At 31.4% G+C, this 22,589-nt stretch overlaps 1 protein-coding gene across 1 annotated transcript in view; it reads right to left on the reverse strand.

Annotated features, from left to right (window-relative positions):
• Positions 1 to 452: 452 nt before the first annotated feature.
• LOC140446594 (uncharacterized) overlaps positions 453 to 22,589 on the reverse strand; it is a 391,872-nt gene continuing 369,735 nt past the window's right edge. Inside the window, exon 7 of the mRNA XM_072539162.1 lies at positions 453 to 6,173. Within this exon, the coding sequence (XP_072395263.1) occupies positions 5,824 to 6,173 (350 nt within the window). The 3' untranslated portion in view covers positions 453 to 5,823. The remainder of the gene's footprint in view (positions 6,174 to 22,589) is intronic.

A 22,589-nucleotide genomic window follows, 5' to 3' on the forward strand; every position in this document is an offset into this window, starting at 1 on the left:
GGACATGTAAGAAGAACTAGCGACAGCAGATGGATAAAGAGAATAACCGAATGGAGCCCCATAGGAAGAAGGAAAAGAGGACGACCCCGAAAATCCTGGACGAACGAAGTAGACGACGTCATGAGTAAGAGAGTCCTAAACTATGGAGAATGGGACAACAGAGAAAGATGGAAACGGTTGAGCGAGGGAAGGCAGTGAATACTGTAGAATCCCTGAATATATATATATATATATATATATATATATATATATATATATATATACCTATATATATATATATATCTATATATATATATATATATATATATATATGTATATATATATATATATATATATATATATATACATATATATATATATATATATATATATATATATATATATATATATATATATATATATATATATATATATATAGGTCTAGCAATGATTTACAGAACGTAATGCAACGCCTAATGAATGCTGTTACGAATACCAATTGATGATTGAAGATACTCTAATTAAAAGTATGGATACCTACAAATACTTAAGAACATGGTTAATATCAAATGTAGACCAAAACAAAGAAATTAAGATACGTATTGAAATAGCATGTGCATCATTCGTTAAACTTAAAAATTTTCGTCCCTTGTTGTCGGGATATAAGGTTAGGACTACGCCTAAGAATACTTTGATATTACGTATTTACTATTCTTCTTTATGTCTTGGAAGCATGGACATTAAAAGTGCATCTCAATAACTTGGTCGCCTTTGAAGTTTGGTGTTACAGAAGAATCCTACGAATATCGTGGACTCAAAGAATATCGTGGCTTAAGAACTTGAGGGAATGGTTTGAATGCAGTAGTGTAGAACTATTTAGAGCAGCAGTCAACAAGGTCCGCATTGCGATGATGATTTCCAACCTTTGATAGAAGATGGAACTTAACGAAGAAGAATGAAGGTGAGTCTGTGCAAAAATTTATTGTTTCTGTCCGATGCCGGCGTTGTAATGGTGGGCCTTTAGCCATCTTTCAACAAGATAATCCAGCATCTCGAGGCTTTCTTCTAACGGTTCATTTACTAACATTAACATTTCTCACCTATTAAGGTTGATTTCGTAAGAAAACCGCAGAGGCTTTTATATTCAGCAAACTTGCGGACACCACAAACCGATCGTCTCTTGATTCGATTTCGCCCGGATTCTGGCCTTCTGGTTATTAGACCAGTCTCCTCATAGCACGTTTCACGTTATCCGCAGCCATGTTGTATTAATGCTGCAATTCTTGCCACAGTAACAGGATCTAAAGACATTATGCTTCGTTAAATATACACCATCGAAAATACACTTTACCACCGATAGGTTTAACACAAAAAAATAATACTTAATTGAAAAATTGGCAATTAACTCAATAATGAACGTGATTAGCTAACGGATTATAATGTTATCTATTCTTTATTTCACTAAAAGTCATATTTTATAAAACAACAAAGTAGAAATGCAAAGATTTCTTGCTTGACGAAACCAAAATTCAGATTTTTGCTTTAACCTGTGCCTTCTATAGAGACAGTTAAGATTTGATTTCACGGATGGTGCCTCTGTATATTCGCTTAAAGTATTTCATTCAACCAGGATTCATGAGAGCGACTTTTTATTATTGCTTGTTTGACGGAAAATATTTGATTTCACTTTTAGAGCTTCTCTACCAGTCGCTCTGATGATTCCAGCTGGATGAAATACGTATAAGCGAATATACAGAGGAACTATACGGGAAATCAAATCTAAACAGACTTTTCTTTCATATTTTTATATTTAAACAATCTACATAATCTTTAAACTGTACTTTAAGGCTGGTTTTCAAAATATTGACGCTTACAATTTATATACGAGTCTAAAATAAATACAATAATCAGTAAAATTGCAGAAATATTAAAAAAATTAGTCCATATAAATGTTTTCTGTTCATTATTTAAATGTTGATGTATTTTATTGATCTATGATACAATATTTTGTCACAACATCAATTATTTGTTTACTTCAATATCTTTAGTTCTATTGATCAATCAAGTTATTAAAAAATAAGAATTTTTTCTTATTCAAAGTTGAAATGTGTAGTATGGGGTAATACAAAAAGACTCTTCTCTAGAGATTCATCAATTTTTTAGTGGAAATATTTTTAAATAAACAATGAAAACGACAAACTCATTATTTTGCTTATAACCATCGACCAAAACGACAGAAGAGGGAATGTAAAGGTAGTGGGGGCAAAATATTGTTAGACGGGAAGTGCCATTTTGAGAGGCCACATTAAACAAGAAAAGAGAGTCTCTTTCCTTGTTTAAGAAATAAAAATTTAGTTGGGTTATATTGTTTGTCCCAACTTTCACACGAAAGCTTATTTATATTGTTTTTTAACAATTGTGTCACATTTTAGACTATTATCGTTATTATTTAATTAACACTTTCTCGTCTAAGACATTCTGAAAAATATTCTATAGCTACTGTTTTATGACCTTATAAAATACATGAAATATTTTCCTAATTAAAACAATTATATTAAAATTTTCAAACTTTGTACTAATTCCATTTAATAAATTAGAACCCCTACACCACTGTATGATTATTGTGAGGTGTTGTAAAATTTAAATTTGGCGGCTTTGCTTTTCCGGATATGTCTGCCATATTATGAGGCCACTTTATGAATTTTGGTCTCCTTTTTATAACGATTAGATTCCCTCTTTTGTCTTTTTGCTCGATGCTTATAACTTAAAAACTTTCTATTTGGAGATCTGACGTCAACAGACAAATTTTTTGGAAAAAAAAGATACATACAATGAGATATACTAAATTTAAATCGATCAATAAACGAAAAACTTTTTTCTTAAGATTTTTTGAAAAATAAGCTAATTTTATGTCCAAATAATCCGAAATATATAAAACTTGGTCCGCCATATTGGATCGGTCGTTTTGAATTTTTCAATGTTGACATCAAATTAGTAATCAGTAAGGTTAACAAACTTACAGTACAGATTCATGTCCAAATTGATACACATTTAGACTTTTGGTCACATTTTCAGCATTTCGTCTCACTGCAACGCGCGACGTGACGACAAATTCAATGCGTAGAAAAGTTCTTGGTTTTTACTTTTGAAGCGACCGTTGATTTTGAATGACATCACGTGCGCGAAATCCATGTTCAATCAAATATGTATCAGCTCGACGGTAAAAATTCGATATCTTTTGTTCAAAGTATCTTATCGATAAAAATAAAGACTCTTTTTAAAGGTAAAGAATGCAGCTTTCCGTATACCTACGGTTTTTCTATTTCGCCGCGAATAAACTCAGTTTTTATAAAGGTGTTAAATAAATAAACGTGGCGCGATTTTTGCCATTTTTTACGATTCTTGTGAGATCAATAACATTGATCACTTTCGTTGACCAGTCGTGGGAAAACTTTTATTTTTAGAGATCAACCTTTAAAACACATGACATTAGATTTCAATTTTGACTTGTGGCAACAAAGATGAAGCATTTTAAATATGAATAAAAAACGTAGAATTTAATGCTTTACATTTCAAACCATCGTACGTCACCGAAAATGGCTCCAAGAAGACGGTTTTAGGTGTAGTTTATAGCAGAAGTTTGGTTTTTTTGAAAAACAAACTAGTTTAATTGAAAATAAAAAGTTTTAAGCGTTTTAGATTGTTTATTACGTTAAATTTTATATCCAACCTTTTTTAAGCATATTTCAAATGCCTCATGAAATTTTAGTTTTGAGTTTTGGCAACAAAAATTTCATGTTGTAGGTTTTAAAGGTTGGGCTCTAGTAATCGAAACCTTATAGTGGCCAGTCAATAAAAGTCATCCGTTCGGGTAAAACCGGCGTTGCTCCTATTTTTCTGGAGGTGTTGGAATACGCGCCAGTTGACGACAGTTATCGTTGGTGTGTTGGCGTCGTTTTGTGAGTTTTATTTGGTGCACGTGGTTTTGTCAGCCGTAAGTAAATATTTATGAAGTTGAAACATTTGTGATATCAGTTTTATTGCTTTGCCGATAACAACAGCTTATATACTTTAAGAAACTTTGTCCTTTTGTCAATACTTACCAAATATAAAACCTTGATCATTAATGCTTTAACATGTATTTTTGGCATTTTTAACCTAAAAATATGCATTGGGGATGCTTGGTTCAGATTGCGAGGGGCTGGTTGGTACGGTGTACCAATCAACCCATTGCTCTCAGTGCCCCAAGCCCCCTAATAAAGAAGCAACATGTAATTTGACAGATCTCGAAAATTTGACACCGTTTCCAAAAGCAGCAGAAAGAAAAAGGCAACATAGTCGCAAGAAAAGAAAATCTGAAATTTTGACAGATACTCCTATTACAGATGCCTTAAAAGAAGAGAAAAAGAAAAAGAAAATAAAACGAAATCAATTAAAAAACAGGCGTTTGGCAAAAATAAAAAGAACACGAAAAAACAAGCAAAAATTAAAGACGATTCAAGTAATGATGAGGACACCTTCTGCCAGATTTGCGTTGAACCCTGGTCAAATAGTTTGCCTAATGAGAAATGGATTCAGTGCAATCAATGCAAATTGTAGGCACATGAAAAATGCGCAGATGCAGGCTTGTTCTACGTGTGTCACAATTGCGATTCGGATGGATCTGATTAGATTATCCGTTTTTTTTAAGAATAGACACGGATTTTTTTATAATATTAACTTTTTGTAGGCTGATTTGTATATGAAAATAATAAAAATATTAATCAATCTCCTAGTTTCTGTCTTGACCAAACAACCCCAAAGTGTGTACCAACTAACCCCGAATACGGGGTTGCTTGGTACACTTGCATCCTTAAGGAAAAAATTAAATTCTGGAATTGGGATAAGTCCGAACATTACGTAATTTGAAATTTATGTAAATAAGACAATACTAATCAGGAAATTAAACATATTTTCTTACGATCTATCAATAAAAAAATATGGGAGCCTTAATTTGAAAAGTTTACCAACCAGCCCCGGTCTCTCCTACACTTGGATCAAAAGATATCGAATTTTTACCGCTTGAGCTTATACAAATTTTATTGAACGTTGATTTCGCATACATGACTGACGTTCGAAATCGACGGTCGCTTCAAGCGTTGTTTCTGAGAGAACAGTTTATTTTACACAAAAAGTGCTAATAAACATTTTTGTTTAAAATTATCTCAGTTACATTTTTTATTTGAAACATTTTTTTCTAAGGCGTACAGATTCTTGGTAAATCGATTTTTTGCGTTTTTACCCCCCTAAGGGGCAGTTTTAGGAGGAACCTTGGGGGTAAATGTGGTAAACTTTTTAGAGGTTGAGTGGCAATTTCGTCTCTTACGACTGGAGTAACCGTTTTAAAGATATTTGAATTAAACTGATATTGGAGCTCCATTTTTAAAGAACTTTGTCTGCCATAGAGAGCATTTTTCGATAAGATAATTTACGGCAAATTGGCATAATATGAGTTCCAGAATTTGCAGTTTTTTTTGTGAAGAGCGTTCTTTGACGACCTGTGTATACTTCATATTCTGTTTTGTGCAATTCTATCAATATGTTTAATTATTTCTGTTTATCGTTTCGGTATCTTTGTGTTAACGGGATCTATACTGCACCGATAATAAAGGGTACCTTTTTACGACTTTTTTTTTTAATAAGGCATGAATATATAATAAATTTATTTAAGTTCAAGAAATATTTCTAAGATACTTATCCAATAATTTATGTCAATATTTCTGCAATAAAAATACAAAAACCTACAACTTTTCTAAGGACAGTCTCTTGAACGTGGCTCTACCAAGTGCAGAGATAGCATTCATGCTATTTTTTCTTCTTTGTTCTGGCAGGCTTTATAACAGGTGGTTCATCTTTCTTTTGAGTAGTGGTAGGATCTGTTGGAGCAGTCTTAGCCACGCTGTTGTTTGTAACGACATTGTTGTTATTTGGAAAATCTGCGTTGTTGTTAACGAGTGTAATTTGAAGACGTGGAACGGTAAGAGGACGAATGAGCGATTTTACTACTGGTGGTACGTTGTTTCCAGATGGAAGAACGGGCGAGCTGGCGCACAGAGCTGCTGAAGTTAATTGCGTCACCAATCTAGCGCTAGAGAACGTGTCAGAGGTTGGGCCGGAAGACGTTCGAAATACTTTTCTTAATTTTGACTTTAAACCTAAAACATTAAATAAAAAATGGTTGTATATTTAGAATTTGAACTTTTTAAATGTTAAATTATCTTTTTACTGGATCTATTCTACTCTATTCCTGAAGACTAACAAAAATTGAACAAAGCTCAGAAATCTATGACTGTTAAGTATGAATATATGAAAAAGCTATAAAAGAGGCAGCAGAAAAATCTTTAGGAAAACAGGATACAAGAACAAAAAAAAACTTATTGTTGCGATAAGGAACTCGAAGACAAGATCAAGAAAAAGAAGAAACTGTATCAAAAAGTAGTCCAAAAAGTAAGAAAAGTAGGCAAAAGTTCAATATAAAGAGTTGAATAGAGAATTAAAACGAGAAGCCTAACAGAAAAATAAGGCGTAGGAAAAATTGTGAATATATGGACATCTAGAAGGCACACAGAGTTCAGCAGAATGGAGAGCCAAACAAACTGCTAGAACAACTAATAAAAACAGCATAAGATCAAATATAATCTCTAACTAAACATGAATAAAACATTTCGATTGATGGAAAAAAGAAAAAAGTTCCCACAACCAATGAGCAAATAGAAGCTGAAGGACGGATAAAGCTAAAAATAGAACAAGTGAGAGATGTAGTTAAGGGGATGAAATTAAAAAAATTACAAAGCTTAGGTCGAATACAGCCAGATTTAATAAAATATGGTTTACAGAAACTGTTAAAAATGTTTTACAGATTATTTGAAAGGTGTTCAAGCGGCGAACAACAAAATTTGTAAACCTATGATTATAAGAATATCGTAGAATAAATAAAAATAAATAAAGAATGAAATTACTTTATTTAATTTTAAAAGTATTATTTAAAATTTAAAAATATAGAAAACATAGTATGCAGTTCCGTGCTAGTCTACAGTACCGCCGACTGTATCACATTTTTATATCAAACTACGGTAAGTAATGTCCATAAAAAACTGCATTCTTAAAAGTGGCAATGCTGTGGCAGAAACATGAAATTGAACTCCGCCTGTTTTTAAACAATATTAAAAACGCATAAACACGACACCCTAAAAGTGCTCTAGAAGAAAACGGCTATAAACAAAAAAACTACATCCTTATCTGAAACAGTGTGATTTGTTTAAAAAAATCTAACTATATACAGTTGGTACAGTATAAAACCGATGCACGTCATTCGCGTGACGTCACATGATACCAACACAAAATATTTAAGTCGTAGGTCTGTTCCTTCTTATAATCTTTTAGCTAACTACATTGGAATTATAGCCACTTATATATAGACATATTTTATTATATACGCGTAGAAATAATATTTCAAAATTTTTATTATTGTAAATTTAGAGAAATACACTATAACTTGTTTCATTTAACTTGTATGTGGATTATAAGGCGTTTTTGTAAAACACTTGTAAAACACTTGTCCGGATCACACTCTATCTGCGATCGAACAAAGGTGACATTTTAGCATAAATTGGTAACACTTATTTGACAGTTGCGGTGTTGACACTTCAGATTTGTTTTTATTATTTACTATTAATTAAACACTGCTCTTTTTAGAAAAAAAATAGTTTGATTTAATTACAAAATGCCATATAAGAAATTAAATAGTCGTTGTAAAGAGACGGTAGCTTTTTTCATTCATTATTTTGAACAGTCAACTATTATTGAATTATATAACGCATTTTATATATTATGTTTATCTAGATACTTAAAATATACATTTTTGTTTTAGCGTGTAGCTGCAGCTTTAAATTTACATATTTCCACTGTGAGTTTTATCTTTCAAGCCGTAATAGTTATTTATGTACCAAGGGTATTAAATAGATGTTTATGCTCAGAGGGCAACGATGTTGCCCGAGGGCATATATATATATATATATATATATATATATATATATATATATATATATATATATATATATATATATATATATCTATCTATTAATACCCGCGGTGCATACAAACTTTTATGTCATACTAGTTTGTTATTGCATTTACAAATAAATCCTCCTCCTCAGTCCTAATCCCCTTTGGGATGTGGTGACATCATCAGGCCTTTACAGTTTTTTCACGATTTCCCTCCATCCTTCCCTGTCCTGGGCTAGTTGTTTGGCTTCATGTAACCCTTGGTTAATCAATATTTTTGTTTGATTTACCCAACGGCTTGGAGATCTTCCCCTAGGCTTTTTTCCTTCAACTCTACCCTCGACTATTAGTTTTTCCATCGTGCCTGTTCTAGCAATGTGTCCAAAATACTGCAAATATCTCTGTTGTATTTGTTTAAGCAATCTATCCTTTACTTTAAGTTGTTCTAATATCGATACGTTAGTGCGATGATCAATCCAGGATATTCTTAACATGCGGCGGTATACCCACATTTCAAAAGCGTCTAGTTTATTTTTATCCGCTTTATTTAAAGTCCACGTTTCGGATGCATTATGTGGCTATGGGAAAAATGAGTGCCCTTACGAGCCTTAGTTTTGTGTGTATTGTTATGCTAGAATTTTTCCAAATTGTTCAGTTTTATCATAGCTGTTCTAGCAATAGTCAACCCAGTGGCGGCTCGTGGCTTGAGAGACAAGGTCGGCAAGGTATTTTTTGTCTCCTCAGATAGGTATACCGTCTAATAAAGACTTAAGTAAATCATCATAGGAGATTTTTTGTTTTCTTGTTTTTTGTTTTTTTTTGTTTTTTTCCTATAAATTTAGAACCTAAACATGTTTATAAATTAACTCAAGTCTACGTTGTTTGGAAGTAGCAAAATGGGTTATAACGTCATCGTAAAATTTATTAGAGTTTTGGAGAGATTTTAAAAGTTTTTTTTCTATTGACATTTGAGACAAGCTTGACATTCTTTCTTGTTTCATGGTATTTCGACAATAAGTTTTGATTCTTTTGAGGCAAGAGAAATCTCGTTCATTTGAGGCAGACGTTGGTGGTAATGAGAGAATTAATGACAATAATTTATTAATTTCGGTAACAGTTTGTTGTAATGAATTGCAGTATATGAAATTATACATATCTTGTAACTTATCCCATCTTCCGAAAATATTTGGATCAGCATATAAAACTTTTAATTCATTTTCTAATTTTATTTTATTAAAGAATGATGGATAATTTTTAATTAACCTGTCTAATAAATATCTTGGAAATTCTTTGGACCTCGTCAAAGAGGTCAAAAATTTGCAAATCTTCAAATTTCGAAAAACGAGTATCTATTTGCATAATAATAGTATCCAAAATTTCAAAATATACACGTTTTTCGATATCTATTTCTGTGTCATGCCTTTGTCTTTTTTTTTGGGGGTTCGGAAATATCAAGCGAGTCCAAAACTTCACTGCGTATATACTGGAAATTACTATCATTACGAAAATCTCTGAGATTTTGGAATGAATAATGTCAGTTAACTGATTTTAAACAACATTGAATATCAAATCGGTTTGGGTAAACACTTTCTTAAAAATATTTAAAAGTATGTTAAAAGAATAATCATTTAATAAAGTTTTCAAACCGATTGCTTCACGGATCGAGATATCATCACTTTGAAAATCGTCGCATTCAATAATAAAATCAAAAACTTCCAAAAGCTGTTCACGAAAATCTGCTACAGTGAAAACTAACCGAGATTTAAAATTCCATCGCGTCTGACAAACTGTTGGCATTTTTTTCGAAACAAACCGTTCTAAAACATTAGTCCGTTTAGGTGAGCTTGAGAAAAATGAAGCAAATCCGCTTAAACTGGAAAAAAAAAAGACGACATTCTTTAATTTTTTTACATGTATCCTGCAAAACTAAATTCATTCTATGCGCATGACAGTGAGTAAATAAAGCTTGCGGTGCGATAGTTTTAACTTTTGCCTGGAGACCATTTAATTCACCAGACATCACGGCAGCGCCGTCATAAGTTTGCCCTACCAATTTATTTTTGATATCAAAAAATTTTAATATGTCCTTTAAAACACCAAAAATATATTCTGCCTTATGGCTTTTACTCACGTCTGTAAAACCTAAAAACCTCTCATAGATATTACCACGTAACGCGTATCGAACAACAATTGATAATTGTGAATGACATGATATGTCGGTAGTTTCATCTACTTCTAGTGAAAAGCAAATGGTTTCCTGAATCTTAGATTCAATAACGTTACTCAAAATGTAACTAATTGATTCTATTAATTCATTCTGGATTGTTTTAGATACACTGCTAAATGTCTTCGAATCAGAAAGTAAATTAGAAAATTCCAAATCGTATTTTTTAAACATTTTTATTAGTTCTCTATAATTACCTTGTTTTAACGAATGCTCCGATTCTTCGTGTCCCCTAAAAGATAATTCCTGACAACTTAAAAAAATTACAATATCAATTAAACGACGTAAAACTGCGTGATTATTTTTTACAATTTCGTTATATTTAATAGCATTTTCACTTTGGGCATTATCTAATGAAACATAGATATTTTGTTTTCCAAATAAATCTAATTTAATCTGGCTGTAAGTATGATCTTTCGAAATATCATGTTTATGTAAAGCCCTAAATAATTCCTTTAAATTATCGTAACCAGGTTCACACCACGGATTTTGATGTTTGCCCCTATTTGTCGAAAATAAAATGCAAGGCCAACAGAAAAGTTTGTTTTTTATTTCACTCCCGGTAAGCCATGAGTACTTGCTGTACCAATTATCTGAAAATGATCTATTACTTCCCTTACCCGAACTAATATTAATAAGCCGGGACATTTTAGGTAAAGGACGCCCCTTATTTTTAATAACAATTTGTTCTTCGTATGGAATAGATGAAAACCCATTATGCAAAATATAATTTACAATATCAGACTTATCAATACTTACAGTTTCTCCCATGGCTTGCATTTTTTAGGTTAATTTACCTGAATTTGTTTACACTTTAATTTAAAAAAAACTTCTATGTCAAACCCTTTAACCTTTAACTATTTACGGCAGACGTAACGTATCACAGTATTACTTTAGAAAATAAAAATAAATCACATAAAGAAAGGCTTGTTCGTGCACTGAATATAACTTCACTTTACTACTTACGTTCTTATATGAAATAACATTTCATCCCGCACTCATCCCACACAATGTACAGTTCGCGACCAATCACCAATCTAAATGAAGCATCGGCAAATTTAATTTTGCCGTACTTGGTAATTAAGTTCATATGGAAAGAAATGTATATTTGGTTGCTAATCAACTAATATTCAGTTGATTTTTACAAGCAAATCGTCAGGTTGGGATCGGCTCGCCGAAAACGCAAAACGTGCCTTTTTAAGAATCCACAGGCGGATGGATGTCTCCGATATCGGATCATCAATTCGAAAAGTGTCTACGCAGGGATCACTTAACGCTCAGATTGGACGAATTCTTTTAAAAACCATGAATAAAATTTAGTCTGGTCGAATTCTTTTAAAAACCATGAATAAAATTTAGTCTTTATTATCTCATTATCTCGCAGATATTTTTTTATTTCTCAAAAACAAATGACATCAACTGATTACCTGCCACAATTAATTATTGAAATACTGATTAAATTAAATATTAAAAAAATCTATAATATCTATAAAGGTGTGGGTCGGCACTGCCGACCCTGCCGACCCTGACCGGCCGCCACTGAGTCAACCTTCTACGTATCTCTATGTCACACCCTCCGTCATTTGTTATTAGGGACCCCAGGTATATGAAACTATTTACTACTTCAAAGCTCCAAATTTCTTTAATGTGTTGAAGATTATTCTGAGCTCTGTCTACTATCAAAATCTTTGTCTTACTCCTATTTAGCTTTAGTCCATATGTTATCTTAAGTTACTGATTTTTTAACCTCCTACTGATATTCCACCCTTCCATCCGTCTAGTACCTTTCGCATAATGTGTTTGCTGTAGATATTAAACAGAGTTGGTTATGCATCCCTGCCTGACACCTGCCTCTGTTCTGAAATGGTCGAAATGGGTGTTGTTTATTTTTACTGTGCACTTATTATTTTTATGATTTAGACCAGTCGTCCCAGGAGCGCAACTCATCAATATTGACAATATCATTTTAAAGTCGTCTACTTTAAAATGTATAATATATGTCTGAATTGTCAATATAAATGAGTCAGATAACATTAAATTATTAGAAGAATTTCTTACTAAGTAACAAAAAAACAAAAATTTGTTTAATTTACTAATGTTTGTATTTTGAGAACGATTTCCGAAGTGGAAATTGAAACGTCAATAAACGTACTTTAACTTTTAATTGTGGCTTATTCCCATTTAAATAGTAATTACTTTAAAATGCCACAAGAAAATAGCTTTAGAACAATACCCCAGATATGGTAAAATTTTATTAGTCGTACAGAAAATGTAATTAAAAAGTGGTATCATTGAGCGCATATACTAGATAAACAGGAAATTCTACCTTGTATAATAATTAATATAAACGGTGACAGTGATTCCAGTAGCAGCTGTAAACAGTGCTAGTAAGTAAAGCATCTTATGACTCTTTGAGCATTAAAATTATGCTTAATTTTTTATGAAACTGATGCTAAAACAAAGTTTTTCTATAAAAACCATAAATCCATCTTATGTACAAGAAAAGCTAAAATCTGAAAACAAAAGCATGAACTAGTGTGTAACTTTTAAGCACCACTCTTTTTTTACATTGTTTATAAATTATATAAAACCATCATATAAACAATTGTAAGGTATCGATTGTAACAAAACAGGTCAAAGTAAATAAGTAAGGAAAAAAGTGTTGTTTTTTTATTCTAATTTACTTCTTTATACTACAAAAGCGACTTAAATTGTTTTAAACCTAAGATTATTAATTACTATTTAAATGGGAATAAGCTAGAATTAAAGGTTAAAGTAAGTATATTGACGTTTCAATTTCCACTTCGGAAATCGTTCTCAAAATACAAAAATTAGAAAATTAAATAAATTTTGTTTTTTTGTTACTTGGTAAAAAATTCTTCTAATAATTTAATTTTATCTGACTCATTTATACAGGGTGAGTCATGAGGAACTTTACATACTTCTACCATATGTAGAGTCCCTCAGGGAGCATATCATGTGGCCACTAAAAAATGTCAACTCCTCTTCTTTATTAATTAACAGGGTGATTTGTGTAATTGACCATTTATTTCATTTTACTGTAGTGTTTATACGGCTCATTTGATTTTTTTAATTTTTGCATGATACAGTACACTACTATCAAGCATTCGTCTGGTATTAGCTAAACTAAAAAATTCCAGGACTGGCTTTGGAAAAATTAATTTAGGGATTCGTATTAAATATTACACCCTGTATAAATTTTTTTTAAAATGCAATAAGTGATTTTCAAACTACATAAATAGCCAATGAAAACGACATATGCGACAATGTTGTCGCACTTTTATTAAATTTTTATTGAACGATCAAATCTTACCAAAAATAGAACAACCATAATGAAGTATCAAATTATAAGGTATTAATTTAAACAAATGTTATAAATTTCAAACATTTTAATTAAAATGAGTTCCTACAACATAATCTAATACGTAGAAAATTAACATCTTTACTGTCACTTTGTATTATCTCTACGATAGAATCAATTGTTTTTCAATTTTAAATTTTTACTCATAGATCGTATTGGGGCATTATTTTCGATAAATAATAAATTAAATTGATTAAAAAGTCAAACCTCTTGTATGTGTTAGTTTTTGTTGATTGTAAATGATTAAAATTTTATGTCAAATAATAATACATTGCATCAACTGTACTAAATAAAAATAAATCTAAAAAAGTTTAAAATATAGGTTGGCGTTGACCGTTTGACGTTTCTTGATATTTTATACCCATTGTCATTATTGTCATTATCAATTGTTATTTATGTGTACAAGAATACATATTTCTTCTGTCATATCTACGTTAAGTACATTGTGTTAGTTTTGGTAGAGCTTTTGTTACTTTCGTTCAAAATGCCACATCAGTTTTCGACCACAGAATATGCAGACATAATATTTGTTTATGGATTCTGTAATGGGAATGGTAGGGCTGCTAGTAGAGAATATCGCAGGAGATTTCCTTATCGTCGAACTCCCAGTTATCCAACATTTGGGTCAGTTTTTAATTATTTGCGAGAAAATGGCACTTTTCCTAGTGGAACAACAGAGCGACATGTAGATGAAGCGCAGGAAGATGACATTATGAACGCCGTTACTATGAACCCTACAATAAGCACTAGACAAGTAAGTCGAGAGCTCAATGTTACTCAATCAAAAGTATGTAGAGTCTTACAAAAAAATAATCTATACCCATATCACATTCAAATGGTTCAGCGACTACATGCTGGAGATGAGATCGATAGGTTGGAATTTTGTAGATGGATAAACAATAATCGACCAACGCTATACAGGACACTATTTACAGATGAAGCCCAATTTACCAGAGACGGGATAAATAATTCACGAAATTCACATGTATGGGCAGAAGAAAATCCCCATGCTATTCGAGAACGTCGTTCTCAGTTAAGGTTTCACGGTTAACGTGTGGATTGGTGTCATAAATAACCAATTAGTAGGTCCTCACTTTTTTGATGGTCCTTTAACAGGGCAGGTCTATTTGAACTTTCTACAAAATATTTTGCCGAATTTGCTTGCCAACGCGAACGTTGCTATCCGAGGGATGTATTTTCAGCATGATGGGGCACCCCCACACTTTTTACTGGCAGTGAGACAACATCTCAATAATGTTTATGGCAACAGGTGGATAGGACGTGCAGGTTCTATTTCGTGGCCTTCAAGATCCCCTGATTTCAATCCCGTTAATTACCATATTTGGGGACGATTAAAGCAACTAGTTTACGCAGTGAATATTAATAACCGACAACAATTAATTGATAGAATTATACATTGTTGTAATACTATTAGAAACGATCCCCAGAGTATCCGTAATTCAATACGTCAATTAACAATTCGGCAACAAAAATGTGTACAGGCTGCAGGATTCCATTTCGAAAATCTATTTTGAATTATTTTTATTTTGTTACCATTATTGTATCTTTTCGAGTTCTAATTTATGGGTTTATCATAACTATGTACTTATTTTTAGTTTTTTTTTTAAATTGTTCTTCGTTATTGTTAGTAGTTACTGTTTTTTGTTGTGCAGTGACTCAGTTTATCATTTCAATTAAAATGTTTAAAATTTATAACATTTGTTTAAATTAATTACCTTATAATTTGATACTTCATTATGGTTGTTCTATTTTTGGTAAGATGTGATCGTTCACTAAAAATTTAATAAAAGTGCGACAACATTGTCGCATATGTCGTTTTCATTGACTATTTATGTAGTTTGAAAATCACTTATTGCATTTTAAAAAATATATATACAGGGTGTAATATTTAATACGAATCCCTAACTTAGTTTTTCCAAAGCCAGTCCTGTAATTTTTTAGTTTAGCTAATACCAGTCGAATGATTGATAGTAGTGTACTGTATCATGCAAAAATTAAAAAAATCAAATGAGCCGTATAAACACTACAGTAAGATGAAATAAATGGTCAATTACACAAATCACCCTGTTAATTAATAAAGAAGAGGAGTTGACATTTTTTAGTGGCCACATGATATGCTCCCTGAGGGACTCTACATATGGTAGAAGTATGTAAAGTTCCTCATGACTCACCCTGTATTGACAATTCAGACATACATTATACATTTTAAAGTAGACAACTTTAAAATGATATTGCCAATATTGTTGAGTTACGTTCCTGGGACGACTTCACTTGTAAGATAGTTCATTCGACTACATGAAATTAACTTTAACTTGAGAATATCCGCTAGAAAAAAATCATAGTATGTAATTCGTCTTTAAAAAGACAAACACATGCCATGATGACAGTAAAAATCTCCTGTTAGTGATTCCATAGTAAATTATGAGGGAAAAATCAGGAAAAAAACCTCAGAATACTATCCCAACATGATAAGTATTTGGTCGTGCATTTACTTTACTTTCAATAAACACCAAATTCTGATTTTCTATGTTTATTATTTAAAAAACTGATGTATCCTCTATATGTTACTGGCTTACTAATACTGGAGTTTTTTATTTAATAACTTCCTCTTTTAATATGGGTAACCAGATCCTACTACATTCTGCCGAGGAATTTGCGACACAATTGGTCTCATTTAGCATAATTAGAGCCGCTTCTTTGATTTTTCTCATTTTATCATCCGTTTCTTTTAGGACTATATTTGAATCATTCCATTGAACCCTATGTTCATTATCCCATGCGTATTTACATATTTGAGATCTATCAAATTCTCTATTTTTAATATAAGATTGATGTTCATTTATTCTAACATTTAATGGCCTTGATGTTTCACCTTTCACCTAAATAAAACTGATCACATTCACAAGGTATTTTATAAATGCAATTCTTTGTCCTTTTTTGTTCATTGTTAGGTTTGGTTTTAGACAGAATATATCTCAATGTGTTTGTTGTTTTGAATGTTTGTTGAAATGTTGAATTTATTTCCTATCCTTTTAAGTTTTTCTGATAATCCTTTTATGTATGGTTTTGTTATTTTCCTCGTATTATTCCTTGTATATACTGTACGATTGTTGAAAATGCCTTATTTATAAACGATAAAGGATAATCATTTTATAATAAAACAGATGTTAATAAATGTTTTTCCTTCAAGAACGAATTTTCGTTAGAACAAGTAATTTTGGCTCTATCGTATAAAGATTTAATGATTCCCTTTTTAATAATAATATTGTAATTTGATTTTAAATTTAAATATCTGTTGGTGTGTGTTGGTTTTCTATCCATCTGAGTCTCATATCCAGTATCGTTCTTAGAGATTGAAACATCCAGAAAAGGTAGTGTGTTATTATATTCCTTTTCCATGGTAAATGTTATTGTCTCTTCTTTATCGTTTATATCATTCAGGACTGTGTTCAACAACCCTGATCCATGAGGCCGTATTGAGAATACATAATCTACATATCTTCACCATACTGTGGGTTTTAAAGTTTGTTTAGAAATAATATTTGTTTCAAAATCTTCCATAAATATATCGGCTAATAATGGAGATAAACTAGAGCCCATTGCTAGACCAAAATTTTGTTTATAGAATTCATTATTTAGTTGAAAATATGTATTATCAGTACATAATGTTAATAACTCCATTACAGCTAATATGTTTAGTCTTGTTCTAGTTGCCAATGTATCATCACTCTCTAATTTTGTCTTGACTATGTTTAAAGTCGTATCTAATGGCACATTCGTAGATAAACTGTTTATGTCAAAACTTACCAAAGTTGTATTTGAATTAAATTCAATATTTCATAATTTATTTAAAAAATGTTGTGTATTTTTTTATAAATTTGTCATTTTTATTTGCAAATGGTTGTATATTATTTAATAAAAATTTTGATAGTTCACTACAAGGAGAATTCATGGTACTACAAATGGGTCTAAGTGGTATATTCCTTTTACGAATTTTCGGTACTCCATAAAAATGAGGGGTCTTACTGTAATAAGGTGTAATTAATCTTCTCTGATAACTTTTTAAACAATATTTAAACTTGAATAAAGTTCTATATATTCTGTTTTACAAGGCTTTGTTGGATCCTTTGTTAATTTTGTATAAGGTCCATTTATTATTAGATCTTTGATCTTGTTTTCATATTGAATTTGATCCATTATCACAGTTGCATTCCCCTTGTCTGCGGGTAGGATGATTATGGGGTCGTCATTTTTTAAAGTTCTTATAGCCTTTAGTTCCTCTTTGCTTATGTTTTGTTCAATTTTAATAGACTTTTTCAATTCAAGTCTACATAATACTCTGTATTATTCCTTTACGTGGGTTGGTAAACATTGAGATATTTTCTCCACTGAGCTTATTATGTCTAATTTTGGAATGGATGGATGAGTAACAGCAAAGTTTAGAAGCTTTGACAAGTAAAACAAAATATTTTATATTTTTACTGTCATCATGGCATGTGTTTGTCTTTTTAAAGACGAATTACATGCTATGATTTTTTTCTGACGGATATTCTCAAGTTAAAGTTGATTTCATGTAATCGAATGAACTATCTTACAAGTAAAGTCGTCCCAGGAACGCAACACAACAATATTGGCAATATCAATTTAAAGTCGTCTACTTTCAAATATATAATATATGTCTGAATTGTCAATATAAATGAGTCAGATAAAATTAAATTATTAGAAGAATTTTTTACCAAGTAACAAAAAACAAAATTTGTTTAATTTAGTAATGTTTGTATTTTGAGAACGATTTCCAAAGTGGATATTGTGGAAATTGAAAGTTTATTTATAATATCAATAAACTTACTTTAACCTTTAATTGTGGCTTATTCCCATTTAATTAGTAATTACTTTAAAATGCCACAAGAAAATAGTTTCAGAACCATATTAAGATTATTAGTTAATTCTTGTTTTCTATTTCTAATTTTTCTATTAATTTACAACTAATATTAATTTGTTTGGTGTATAATCCACTACTGCAATAAATAGGTGAAATTATTTTATTTAAAATTAATTCAGGATTATTTTTGTAATTTGGCAACAATGTCAACTTAGATCTCTGGCGTAGATAATGTCATGAATCAGGATTTATACTGTACCAACGGTATATCTTATCCTACATAACAAAATTATTTGTACTGTACACCTATACAGTGTGTAAAAGCCAAGTGGAATAAATTCATTATTTAGGTTACTGTACATATTTATAAAAAATCCCGAAACACGTCAAATTTAAATTATAACTTGACATTCTTTAACGTAAAAATGCAACCCCTACCTTCAACCCCCTTAGAATAACAGGTACAACCCCCAATTTTTAAAATAGGAAGTATAGGCTTGTGATATATCGTTTGAAAGGTCTTTTCATTCTCCATTCAAAAATGTTGTCGCTTTCAAGTCTATTAAGATTAATTAAGATAAAATAAATTAAAATCATGTGGTTACCGAAATTCGCTAAAATATGCTCAAAACTTATTTCCCGTTTAGGTCTTGATAATGAGAAAGTGAACAAAAACCATAGCAATGTGGTTTTTAGATGGTAACCATTAAAAAACTTTAAAGAATTTAATTTAATTTAAATTGTTTTATTTAAGTTGTCAGTATTTTAATTTAAGTAAAAAGTTCGTTTAATTCTATTCTGAAAAATGGTTAGATTAACGGAAATGCATAAAATAACAGTTTTACAAATGATTGGTTACGGAGATAACACCCGAACACAATAGGAAATAACTCGCCTATTTCATGAGAAATTTCCTAATTTACCGCATATATCCCAAGGAACAATAAGTAAAATAGAGAAGCAGTTTCGCGAGTTTGGTCATGTAAGGCAGATAAAAAATGCAGCTGCCAATGCACTGAGTGATGAACTCAAATTAGATGTGTTGCTTGAGTTTTAGGAAAATCCACATACATCGAGTAGACAGGCATCCACTACATTCAATGCTAGCCATATATCGATAGTAAACATATTAAAAGAAACTAAATTGCATCCCTATAAGATCATACCTATTCAGGAGCTCATGGAAGACGATTTTGATAGGAGAACTTTTTTTTGTGAGCAAATGATGGATATGTTGGATAACAATATTATCCAATTAGAAGACGTTATGTTTTCTGATGAGTGTACTTTTTCACTTAACGGTCATGGTAATCGGCAAAATTGCCGCTACTGGGCCACGGAAAATCCTCACTGGATGAGAGAAGGAAGAACAGACTCAATACCCTCAAAAGGTTAATGTTTGGGCAGGGATTGTATGAAACAATATCATTGGTCCCTTTTTCATTAAGGGGAAACTTGAATGGCAACAATTATTTGGAACTACTTCAAAATGATGTCATTCCAACGTTGGAAAATTTATATCCTGATCCAGGAAACCCTCAAGTTCCAGCGAATACGATATGGTTTCAGCAGGATGGAGCACCACCACATTACCAAATTAATGTCCGGCAGTACCTCGATACAATATTTCCCAATCGGTGGATAGGATCGATTGAGTGGCCAGCGCGATGACCTGATCTAACATTATTAGATTTCTTTTTATGGGGATAGGTGAAGCGCCATGTGTACAAAACTAAACATTCTGATTTAAATGACTTAAAAGAACGAATAACGCTTGCGATTAGGTCGATCACGCCTGTTATGTTAAATAATGTTAGAAGACAGTTTTATTTGAGATTAGGATGTTGCCAAGACGTTCGCGGTGAACATTTTGAACATCTACTTCATTAACATTCATAGTTCTTTTTCGTGTTCTACATTTTATTACGTTTTGCATTACATTTTAGTTTTTGATTGTATTGTAGCGAATTTCGGTAACCACATGATTTTAATTTATTTTATCTTAATTAATCTTAATAAACTTGAAAGCGACAACATTTTTGAATGGAGAACGAAAAGACCTTTCAAACGATATATCACAAGCCTATACTTCCTATTTTAAAAATTGGGGGTTGTACCTGTCATTCTAAGGAGGTTGAAGGTAGGGGTTGCATTTTCACGTTAAAGAATGTCAAATTATAATTTAAACTTGACGTGTTTCGGGATTTTTTATAAATATGTACAGTAACCTTAATAATGAATTTATTCCATTTGGCTTTTACACACTGTATATTGTCCATACTAATAACCTCCCGTGGTTGATGCGGGTTTTCTTTTTAAATAAAAAAATAAACATGTTTTTCGCTAAATACTTTTTGATTTCCACTGTGCTTCAGTATGTACGTACAAGTATGTAAAATATAAAAAATAATTTTTCATTATAAAAACTATAGGTAATAATGTTATTTTATTGAGCAGCCTCATAAAACAACTATTTGTGATATTGTTGGAAGCCCACGTTAATTAAAAATCAATGAAATAAACATTAGTATTTCCGACTATTAGACGTAGTTATACAAAAAAGTAAAATTGATATTATTAAAACTGAAACAAACAAAAATCTGACCCAAAAAGTTAATATTACACGAAGTTATCAAAAATAATCGAAATGCTAGTTTGATATGTGTTCCGAAAAAGTTATGTGGTGCTGAAAACTCATACTTTTCGGAGTACGTTGATAATATACTGGCATTGTTTTATTCATATCTGTGTGAAAGAACTTGGGATAAAACTGCCTATAAAGCCCCTGGTTGTGGGGGAAAAAGTACTCTCTAATCCAGGAATTTATGTAATATGGCCTAGGTTATAAAGGGCAACCTCAGGAGCAATCCCCCAGTTAATTCAACAAAAAAATTTTGTTTATTGTTTATTTATGAGCGTTTATGGGTGCAGATACGTATTTTTTTTAAGTTTTTTTAATTATTTGCCTAAAGGTAGTTTTCCAGTGGAATATGAAAATTTACGGCTTTAGGAAGAGAATGAAACAAGAATTAGCCCCCTACCATTTTTTTTGGCAATCCTATGAGCATTCAAAGTTGAAGGTCGGGGGATAAACTAATTAACGTATCTCAGCAACAAATTAAGTGATCTAGGCCTACTGCGGCTCATTCGATTCGTAATTTTATAGGCTTGAATGTTTGAAATAAATAAAAAAGCAATTTTGCAATAAATATTACGTTTTTTAATTTTGACCTTTATTCGTCATTTTTGCAATAACAAATAAATTAAATTGAACGTATACTGGCTCAAATTGAAGGTCTTATAGAGTACTTTCATAATCTATACAGAAATTACCCATTACAACACCTACTTCAGGCAAAAAATGAAAAAAACTCAAAAAATACATATTTTGCACCTATAAACGTTCATAAATAAACAATAACCAAAAATTTTTTGTTGAATGAACTGGGGGATTGCTTCTGAGATTGCCCTTTATAATCCAGGCCACATTACATAAATTCCTGCATTACAGTGTAAAATCACCCTTTTTTCCCCAACGGCATGGGCTAATAATAAGAATACCCGCCGCTCAAGAGCAGACATCTAAAACTATTATCGTTATCTGTTCACCATTATTTTTTACATGTAATTATTTATAATTAAAGTGACTATTGATATCTTATTGTTAAATGATAATTTTTATGACAAATTAATATTGTTATTCATTAAATGGCCGAAAAATAAACAACCAACGTTTTGCAGACGACACAACCCTGCTTGCAAATAGCCAAGAAGACCCAACGTTTTCTTTCGATTTTGCCCTGAATGATTAACCGGAGTAAGCGATATTTAGGTCCTCTCATTATATGACCGAAGTATTGGACCTTTCTCATTTTGATGATGTTGATCAATTCCCGCTCTTTGTGCACGGTCTCTAGCACGCGTTCGTTAGATATGTGTGCTGTCCACGGGATTCTGAGCATGCGACGGTAACACCATAACTCAAACGCTTCTAATTTGTTAAGATTTTTTATTTTTGTTGTCCAGGTTTCACATCCATAGAACAAAGTGGACCAGAC

Source organism: Diabrotica undecimpunctata, chromosome 7, assembly GCF_040954645.1.
Source record: "Diabrotica undecimpunctata isolate CICGRU chromosome 7, icDiaUnde3, whole genome shotgun sequence".
NCBI classification, from domain to species: Eukaryota; Metazoa; Arthropoda; class Insecta; order Coleoptera; family Chrysomelidae; genus Diabrotica; species Diabrotica undecimpunctata.